Raw genomic sequence first — 10,136 nt, 5'->3', positions numbered from 1 at the left:
CGTCATTCAGATCTGTCCGTCATCTGGACCCGCTAATCACTGCGACAGCTCCTTCCTGTGGCATTGCAACATTTCACCGCTGGTTTTACAAATGTGGTTATTAAAAAGGGACTTACCGACAAAAAAACGGTTCTCCGACAGCGCTTTTTCCCATCTCTGTTGTACCAAAACTAGCAGGCAAAGGAAGGCAAAAAAGTGGAGTCCAGACACCAAGTCGTGAATCACGCCTCCACTACTACCCTCCTGTGCGTGTGTGTTTTGTTCCGTCTCCAAAACTGCGCTACGCGGGCGGGCCTTACTGTCCGCAATCTGTGCCAAGGCCGCCTCTCAAGGACGTGGACAGCACCCATCTCACGTATACCGCCAATCAAGGCGTGAAGACTTCCATGATCAAGGCACTTCGACCAATGGGGATGTTGGCGCTTTTTCACCCAACAAGGTGAAATTGTAAGGCATCTGTGCTTTCCCTGATCTTGAATGACCCAACTTGGCCAATCTATACCGATAAACAAAATACCCCCCCCCACATTAGGCACTGGTTGTTTGTTTGCTAAATCATTGCCAACTGGCAGATATAATAAATGGATAAACAAAGCATGAAGTTGGAAAAAAAATGTTTAGGAAAGTGATTATTATGCATAAAATAGAACAATTTTACACATTAATTGGGATAAAACCCAGCACATTGTGGCATAAAAGGAGATTCCTGGCAAGTCGAAGGAATTGCGCTATCGAAAAAGTGGAAATATGATAAGATTTCAAAACTTTGAAAAAATGACTATAGAAAAACAACAATACATTTTAGAATGACCAACTCTACAAAAGGCAAAAGCACTAATGCAAACTCAAAAAATATATTCTCATTGTTTGCGCATCTCCAAAAATTACCTCAATGAATAGTTATACTAGATGTAAACTGGTAATCACATATGGGTGAAGAGATGGATAGAGGGACGGATGAAGGGATGGATGGATGTGGGACGCATTGGTGAATGCGTCAAAGCCCAAAACAGATGTAAGTGGATGTATAGAACTAAGGTGAAAAAATAGACGCACATAAGAATGGTGGGCAGATGGATGTTGATGTAGTTACACAAATTTTTCTTGATTTGTAGATGCACGACACTTACACGGATGTATGAGGAAGTATATCCGTTTCGGCTAATTAATTAAGCTTACGCAGTACCAACTGATGAGCTGACCCATCAGATACGGACCTATTAGGCGAGTATACCATCTGCTGGATGATCATTCTTAAGAATGACAGAGTTATTCCTTGCGGACAAAGGGAAGTCTTCTGTAGATACGTGTCGATATCTTCAAAGTTGCGGCTATATGAAGGTGTGCTGACCGAGTTCGCCTTATTGGAGGTGAGGTGAGGCCTCATGTTGTCGCGGAACAGAAAAAGAAGAAGAAGAGGGAGGAGGCGAGCAGTAAAGCAATTGAACTAATAAGCTTTTCAGTTGCTGTCATGTTCAGCTATCTAAGTGAGTAGCTGACATATGTTTGGAGAGGATGCCATCCGTTTGTCCACCATTTCCATCACCCCAGTCACCTGGACTGAGCAGGATATTGGAGTGAGGAGGTTTGCAAATGAGATGTAGCCTGATCTGGTGGGCATGAGAATGCAGGTGAAATGGGCCGCATCGACGAGCTCTCTGGAAGTTTAAATCGGACAGACAGAATTCATGGAGGGGAGTGTCATTGTCATGTATTGATCTGCTCCATCGTAGTGAGTTGCCCACCCCACATATTCCACCTCAACAATTAGTAGGACTGTGCATCTAAAAGAAGAGAGATTGAGAATTGTCTCGTTGAAGGTATCTGTGTGAGGCCTGCAACAGTATTTAACCTTTCTGGATGCTAGGATGATTTGGTGGTTAACAAACTAACCTTCACTTACTTCGCAAGAGCCTGTTAAAGTAAGCTATGCTGTGAGATACGTTTCACGCCTTTCTTTCATCTTCCTAGTCTTCACCCATGTGGGGTGAAGTACACGGTAGACATCATCTCGTGGCTTTGGTTTGTTCACATTGATGTATGATTTACTCACTTTTTCGAGTATTTATAGATGTGGGTGACTTGGAGCTCCTAATCAGCGAGGGCCTCGTTGATAAATTGATGGGTACGAGGACTTGGAAGGTAAAGTCAGACAAACACGCTGCCTTTACAAATGAGTGGAGTGTTGCCACCTCATTTCGATACTTGGGTGTGTGCGTGTAGACCGATGATTTATCAGCTTGTGTTCAACATACAGAATGCAATCACCAGTGATGTTGCGAGGCTGCCACCGACCTTGACAGCACCCTTCAGTGTGGTTAATATGACAGAGAAGGTGTTGGGTTAACATTTCAATTCTCCAAGCCGTGAGCCAGGTTTGTCAACTCAATTTCCTTTTATCAATGGAAGAGTGTGACAGCAGAGGCTGTTGAGAGATATATCAAAGTCTTTGTACGTACGTATCTATGCATATGTGTGTGTGTGTGTGGGTAGTTGGGTGTGTGTGTGGGTAGTTGGGTGTGTGAGTGGGTGTGTGTGGTTGAGGGCGTGTCGAAGTGTTGGTAGGGTGCTAACAGGTAGGTGAATCTGTCACGCCTAGTTGGAATCCCTACCTGACTGATTGGTTGGCTTAATGGTAAAATGGACTTGGGATGTGCGGTCTCTGAGCGCAGTGCTTCCTTTCCCTTGCTTTAACAAGAAATAGGAGAATATAGCAGTGGTGAATTAGACCTGACAGTTTGTCATGGCTGTACGTGGAGGCGATGAGTTGGTGCCTGGTACACTAGAGAATGCAGCGAGTGTTAGGATAGGAGAGGATGCGCCAGGTGTGCGTCCTGTAAACCAAATGTCTTTTGTCTTGCTCTGAAGAAAGCAAGGTTGTTGGTAAGTCATTTTGCACGTGTGTGCATTACGTGGAGCAAAGTGGTCTTTGTATGGGATGTTTCATTTACATACGCAATGGGTGAGCATTCAGAACTCATCGCTAAAAGCTTTGATCTTATCTGTTTGGGTTCACAGCACAACACAGCACAGCACATCACAACAGCGTAGAGATACCGAAGATTGTTTGTTGCCATCATAATTGGGCCGTATAGGGTCCTGCTTCCTCCACGGCCACTTTGACAATAATGTTATCTCAATGGTGATGTGCCACTCGAAGCGCAGTGAGGGGAAGCCATGAACGGCGAGTGTGGAAGCGCAACAGTTGTCTATTGATTGTTGTATGGTGTCTTTGACTTCCACCGGGTGCTCCATGATAAAATTCGGGGCCAGAATGGATGTGTGCGATTAAGTAATATCTCTTTCGTTATTCAATTTATTTTGAAAGATATTTGCCTATCTCCAATGCCATTTGTGATTGAATGGAGGGGAACCTAGTGCGGGAGAAGTAAATGCTTCTTCAGCTATCTACTGCTATATCTCCATAGATGATTTTTTGTCCACCTTACACTTTGCTACGAGTGGGGGCAACTATGTGTCATTAAGGCACCTCTTAGTGGTGTTCCTCAATGGGGTAGTTGAGGCTAATCATTAGAGGAAAAGAAGTGTCCAATTCATGCAGACACTCAGAGCGATTGGAGGAAATTACATTGTGAGTGAAACAGTCATTCAAAAGTGGATAATTGTCCCCTAACGGATGCGTCGGTTCATCATTTGGTACCGCCTACGGTACTCATTCATCCGTCAAAGAGGCAAACATCTAGAAATTAACGTTTCTCTAACCAAGCGCCTATTAATTCACCCTAGATTCATGCATCTACCTAATTATCCATCGCGCGTCCACGTACTCATCCATCCATCACGTATCCTTCCATCCTGTACTCGCCCTTTATCATCCACCCATCTATAACACTGGGATCACTCACGGTTAAATATTATTTGCTTTTTGAGTACCGTGTGATTAAAGCAGTGTGCTATTTAAATTCATCTTACATGTTCCCTTTCACTCTATCTTATTATTTGTCTCATAATCCGTCCCAAAACTCCCTTCGCCACATCTACCCTTCCGCCTTGAATTCAGCTTTCCATTTATATGTCATCTATTACTGGTCTTATCATCTACCCATCTACCCTAAATTCGCTTGTCAATAAATAAAGACCTTGATCTCACATTTGCTCTTTTGATCAAGCAGGTATATCAGCTGAATCACAACTATTAAACCTCTCAAAATGTTTACCTGTTGTGACAGTCGCTAATCTGCAATTCAGTAGTGCATTATCACATGCATTCGCACGCACGCACGCACTCAGGTACATATACACTTGCAGAGAGGTTTACGCAGCAATACCTGGGGCGTGGCAGAGTCATGCAGATAATACGTGTGCCTTTGATCGAGTCTCTTGGCGGTAGTCTGTGTACATTGTGTTGCTTTGGTTTTTGCTCTCGAGCCCTCACACACCCTCCCTCACATTTATTCACCCCCCTTTCCTCCCTTTCCCCCCTTCACTCCATACCTCTTGTTGCCGTTGTGGCCTTGAAGTCCGTAAATCGCCACACAAGACGACGTCCGAGAGGTCGTGACCGTAGTGGTCGAATGCGTGGTAATATGGCCTGATTTGCATTACTTTAATCACTTGATAGTTCTGTGACCCTATTTTGGCCGTTTTACCGCCAGTTTTATGCTATTAGCCAGACTCTGGACACCGAGACGTCACTCTTGTCAAATCTGATGGGAAAATTTTTCACTAATTTGATCATTTACACAATCATTCCCTCACCCATCCATGCATTACCATTACCTAATCCAACCACTAATAGACCTATTCACCCACCCATTCCTTCATTATCCACCGATTTACCTCTTCTCGGGGCAGCTGCCAAGGCAGCCAGCCGTTTATCTTTAAATTGTCCATTTAATATCATAGCCACTAGTGTTTAGATTGATCAATTCCTCCCATTTTCCTTAAATGGGACCTTAGCAATCACCAATTACTGCCAGATGATGTCGCCATTTAGAATGGGTTCTTCGAAGCCCTTTAATGGGGTCACTCAGGTTGGTAGTGTTCTGAAAAGCAGTGATGAAACTTTTCGTCAAAATTTAGCTTGAAAGTGTGCAAATCCTTGACATCGCGTGCTTTCATGGTTAACTTTCAATAAAGGTTCCCACGGTCCCAAACAGAATATTCCAACTACCTGATGTGTTTGCGACCCAGTCGTCTGAGTTTCATCAGCTGCTTGGATGATCTTTGGGTGGAAAAATGGTCAAGTCATTGAAAAATCACTTTTGTCCATCCAAGAGGTAATTGTTTTACTCAGCAATTGATGAATTTGTTTATTCGAACTTTAGCTTGTTCATTCATCCATCCATCTCGATTCGTCCTTTCTTTATTCATTAAATCATCTCGTCCATCCATCAGTCAAACCCCGACCTACCGATTTATCAATTTATTCCTGGGCCAATGCAAACTGTTTGTAATTCACTCCTTTGCCTACTCAGTATTCATATTAATTTCTGTTATATCTCTAAGTTATCTATCCACCGTCCATCCATCCATCCCCCCAGCTATCCCATACCCATCCATCCATTTAGTCATTTGCCATCATTTTTATGCCTACAAATTCTCATCCACTTTTCTTTCATTAACTTCAAATGATAACGTGCTGAAAATCATGGATTCGATTATCTCTGAACCACTGTTAAAGGGAAGAACTTTTGTAATTTTTTGGAAAGTTGAGGTATTTAAAGGTCCTGTGAAATGATTTATTAACATGATCCATGCTAACAGAAGTAAAAACGTAGAGTATATTCTCACACACAACGGAGGTAAGGCATGAGTTAGTGCGCATGCACAAACTTGCTGCCTGGGAGTGCGATTTTACAACTAAATGATGAAATTATGAAATGACTTTTCTGGATTGCGTCCCATTAACCAACTGTCTATGTAACCTTTTCTTGGGACCTTCTAATGTCTTCTTTCACGGGTAATCTAGAGTGTGGTAAAAGTATGTCTAACCTAAACACCTAAGCGGAAGTAGCAATGCTCGAAATTTGAGGCCTCTTTGAAAATCTGCAATTTACCGATTTGCAAGATAGGAGGCTAAAATCAAATATTGGCATTTGTTAAATCTCTTCAAACAAATGAATCCTTCTGGATGCATGTATCAAAGGTAAGGGAAAGAACCAAACAGCAACAAATCAAATGTAGCATTTCAAGTCGGTTTGATTCTTTGGTGAATGTAAAAATTTGAAATTTCGGGAAAAGGTTACAGAAAATAAATAAAGTTAGATATTGAACAAGAAATTGGGATGAGGTATTATTTACCTTACAATTAGCCTTCAAGTCAAGATGTGACTTTGGTGTTCACCCACGATCACCGAAAAAAAAGCATTTCACAAGGAGTCCAAACACCTCTTCGCTTTTTGTACAGCCTACTATTTCTTCTTCCCCGCCTTCTCCTCCTAACGCATTTACATACCTACCTCATTGTTTAGACAGATTTATTAATATTATTGAACCACTTTGGTACGCCATACCGTGCTCATCGGAAGTGGAAAGCTGCCTTCGATTCCAGAGAGTGTTGTATTGTGCTGGGCTATGTTGTGTTGGGTTGGGTCAGGTTCAGCCCTCTCACCAGTGGCGTTCTTCACCGGCGTTTCATAGCACAACAGGTCATGCGGTGGTAGACCCGACCTTTCACATAGTGATGTGACGTAGTGCAGGGCACCGTCAAAATTTTTAGAAAAGGCCATTGAAACATCTACATCATCAAATTTAAAGTGGTAATGCTGAGCACCTAGGCATCCCATCACCTTCTCGTGTAGTTCAATGTCCTCTAGTGGCGTGCCCTACAGCACTGTGATTAAAGTCCACCGCCGATAGGAATAGCCATCCGCAGGCTCCGTTTTTGCGCCTTTGTCCACAGATGACTTCGCTCAGCATTACACTCAGTTCCACACAGCTCCACCCACACGGGCACACACTGCCGCTGTTGCCAGCCCTAATCCGTCTTCGACACCGTGTGCGTTGGCCACAAGCAATAGGGCAGGCCTTCCACCTACTACTGCCTGCAATGCCACCGCGACAGCATTCCAATATGTAGAGTCTGTCTTAAAAGCCTCTCAGAAAATGAACTTAAAACGTGCTCCTTTCTGCCACGTCAGAAAAGTTGCCTTTTGCAATTCATTAAAAGCTTGAATCAGGATGATAAAGTTTGTTTATAGTTCCGTGGGTTTCAAGCTATTTCATTTAAACACTAAAATATTCATAATTTTTCAAAAACTTATTGAGACTTTATTGCCTTAAAGGTCGAAGATAAGATGCAGAAAATATTTTTATCAAAATATGCTACTTATTAACACAAATCTGTTATGAAAAGCACCACCTAGCATGATGACTGACTGAGGTCAAAGCACAGTTAAACCTATGATATTTCAGCTAACTTGGATCATCTGAGCAGATCACATTGTCACTTTTTGAGTTCAAATTTTGGGTCTCCGCAGTCGTCAAATATAGCGATTTGCGAATTTGTGTGCATTGATGTATTTACGGATCCTTACGACCCATGAAAGGCCACTGTCAAATGATGATCATGTAGATAGCCCAGCAGAGATTGGTGTCGCGGCCAAAATACTCCACGAAAAAGCGGAATTGCGTAAAAATACTGCTAGTCGTCTTTCTCTTTATTTCATTGCTGTATCCAAAGGTCTAATTTCAGTGAATAGGGAGGCAAATCGAAGTAGCGAAGCAAAACTTGGGCCTTAGTGTGAGAAAGGTTGTGCATAGGATTCTCACGAGAGGAGGAAAATAGTAAAACTGCAGTGAGTTGCACCTCGAATACAATCGCCTCTGGTGTGTAGATTGAGTGGCGTGCCAAGCCATGATTTGACTCAAAAACAACACACCTACAGCATTGACTTAGTCACTCAGTTTACGGCGTTGCAGTCTTCACTTCGGTTCTACCTCACGTTAAGTAAAATCCTCCGGGCTGGTTTGGCCTTCTCTGTATGCAAGAGACAATGGAATTAAACCGAGACTTTGACATTTACAGCTGTAAAAAAGCGTGCTACACACAATAATATGTGACAATCTGTTCTGTAACAACATGTCTACGCACATTTTGAGGACCAGTTTAGTCCGATTCAGACACCGTTAATCAGAATGGCAGCGATAGTGGGTGTGTGATTGGGCGGATGGGCGGGTGGAACAGGATGTAATGCTAAGCATGGTTACTTGCAGGCGAAGGCATGAAACCGGAACCTGTGGATGTGCATTTGTACCTACGGTGGACTTCAAGCACAGTGTGGAATGGCACGGTATTGCATGTCACTGCACAGCACAACACAGCGATGGGATGATCGGCTGCTCGGAATCACAACTTTGGCTTTGGTGATTTGGGGGCTCCCAAGCCGTAGGCGTTAGCGACGATCCCAATTGTCATAGCTCTCAGCCTACTACAATAGCAGGAATCCTATGGACATCTGCCTGTTTCTGGAAGCCCGATTCGTGCAAGGTACTCGATCTTTTGGGGGAATTCGATGACAGCCCCCCGGACATTACCGTAGAGTCCATTTTATCAGCATCCCTCACAATGACTTTCCCACTTGATGTAGATGTCAACCAATCGGATTGGAGCTCTAGTGGAATGTTACTCAAAGCTGTTCATTTATTACCATTAAGAATGGGAGGCTAATCATCATCTAACTTTCGGCAAATTAGCCAACAAAATTAAAACTTCCTAACCATTTTCGCACCTACTGCACCTTCTTTAAAGGCTCTACAAATTCTAGAAGCTTCTACGGCTCTGGAACCCACTTTTCTCGAGGCGAAAAACTATGCAAGGACACAACAAATGCTTCGAAAACCTCGCCACCTTTTTGATCACCTAATATCTTGCTATTTTCATTAATTACTTTTCCCTATTTACTGCTCTAATCCGATTCTTTCATTTTTGGTTTTAAAATTCCCCAAACTCAGCATTTGCGTTCTCTTCTATCTGGGTGATGAGGAGAAACTGTTACGATAGTTTTAAAACTGATACTATTTCCCGATTTGGCAGTTATTTTAGCCCACTTTGGGTTTCTCCTCTAACTATTTTAATTTACTGTTTACAGCACGAATTAATTAAAGTAATGGTGCCTCGGAAACTGAAAGGTGAAATTTGAGCGCCTTTAGGCAGTGTAATCACGTATATGAGAGGACGGGCGATTTCTAAAGCTACAAAATCTTCCAAATGTGTAACCATTTTCTTTCTAAAAATAAATACTGGTGGCTGAGGCCATGACTAGACTTACGGCCTATGAATGCACAAATATTCACATCTACACCCAGAACGCCACACCCTGTCATGTGCACGGGAGGCACCGATTTCACACTTATCCACCTCTCTTGGGCGGTTATAGAAGGTCTTTAAGGATGAACCAATGGGAGACAGAGACACTCAAGTAGGTTATTTGCCTCCTTCCAAAGTAATGCTTCTTTCCAATACCTTATGGAGTGCATTTTGGCATGGAGACGTATCTACCTAAATTTTAGATGTGCACCAATGAGAACGATGGCTTTATGAGTGACTGAGGGTGAGCCAGTGTGTGGGTGTGAGTGTGTGAAACGCTAATGACACATAACACAGCCTGAAAGAGACGTAATTTCAGCCACACAATGAACAATTATTGTAAATCTTTCCCAAAGTGTAAAACATGTTAAGTAGACACGCCGTCACTTATGGACCTCGAAAAAATAGAGAGACTGTTTATTATATATGGGATTCAAGATTTTATGAAAGAGTGCCCTGAAAAGAGTGATTGCATCGAAAGATGGATCGACGGGGCAATAGATGAATAAATGGGTAAAGAAGTGGGTGGATGAAAGATTAAACAAATGAATGGGAGAAGGATCTTCTAACGGAATGGATAGGCAGGCAGGTAGGTGGGTAAACTAATTTAACATTTCTGTTGCAATGTTTCAGCTTATAGAGCTAATTGGAATCATGTATTGCTACGTAAAATTACAAATTTTTTAAACTATGGAAATTCCCTACTCATTCCAATGGCGCTGCGTGCACATCAAACAGATGCCAAGTTTTCTCACGCTGAAGAGACACCCTCAACACACACGATTCACATAATCCAAGTCGAGGCAGAGTCACACTCACGCCCCCTGTCACGATTGTGGAGGGCCACACTTTCCTCACCCTCTTC

The 10,136-nt window shown here is 42.7% G+C and overlaps 1 protein-coding gene across 1 annotated transcript; it reads right to left on the bottom strand. All coding sequences in view use genetic code 11, as the record gives it.

Annotated features, from left to right (window-relative positions):
• Positions 1 to 6,374: 6,374 nt before the first annotated feature.
• EGR_00681 (hypothetical protein) lies at positions 6,375 to 6,692 on the bottom strand (the record flags this gene model as incomplete). The annotated part of the gene is made up of 2 exons (XM_024489930.1): positions 6,375 to 6,401; positions 6,477 to 6,692. 2 exons carry the CDS (start codon positions 6,690 to 6,692, stop codon positions 6,375 to 6,377), a joined length of 243 nt encoding a protein of 80 aa, XP_024355927.1.
• Between the last annotated feature and the right edge of the window lie 3,444 nt (positions 6,693 to 10,136).

The sequence above is a fragment of the Echinococcus granulosus genome (genome assembly GCF_000524195.1).
Source record: "Echinococcus granulosus chromosome Unknown EG_S00002, whole genome shotgun sequence".
In the NCBI taxonomy this organism is placed as follows: domain Eukaryota; kingdom Metazoa; phylum Platyhelminthes; class Cestoda; order Cyclophyllidea; family Taeniidae; genus Echinococcus; species Echinococcus granulosus.
Note: the sequence above shows the minus strand (reverse complement) of the source record. Positions and strands in the feature narration are given on the sequence as shown.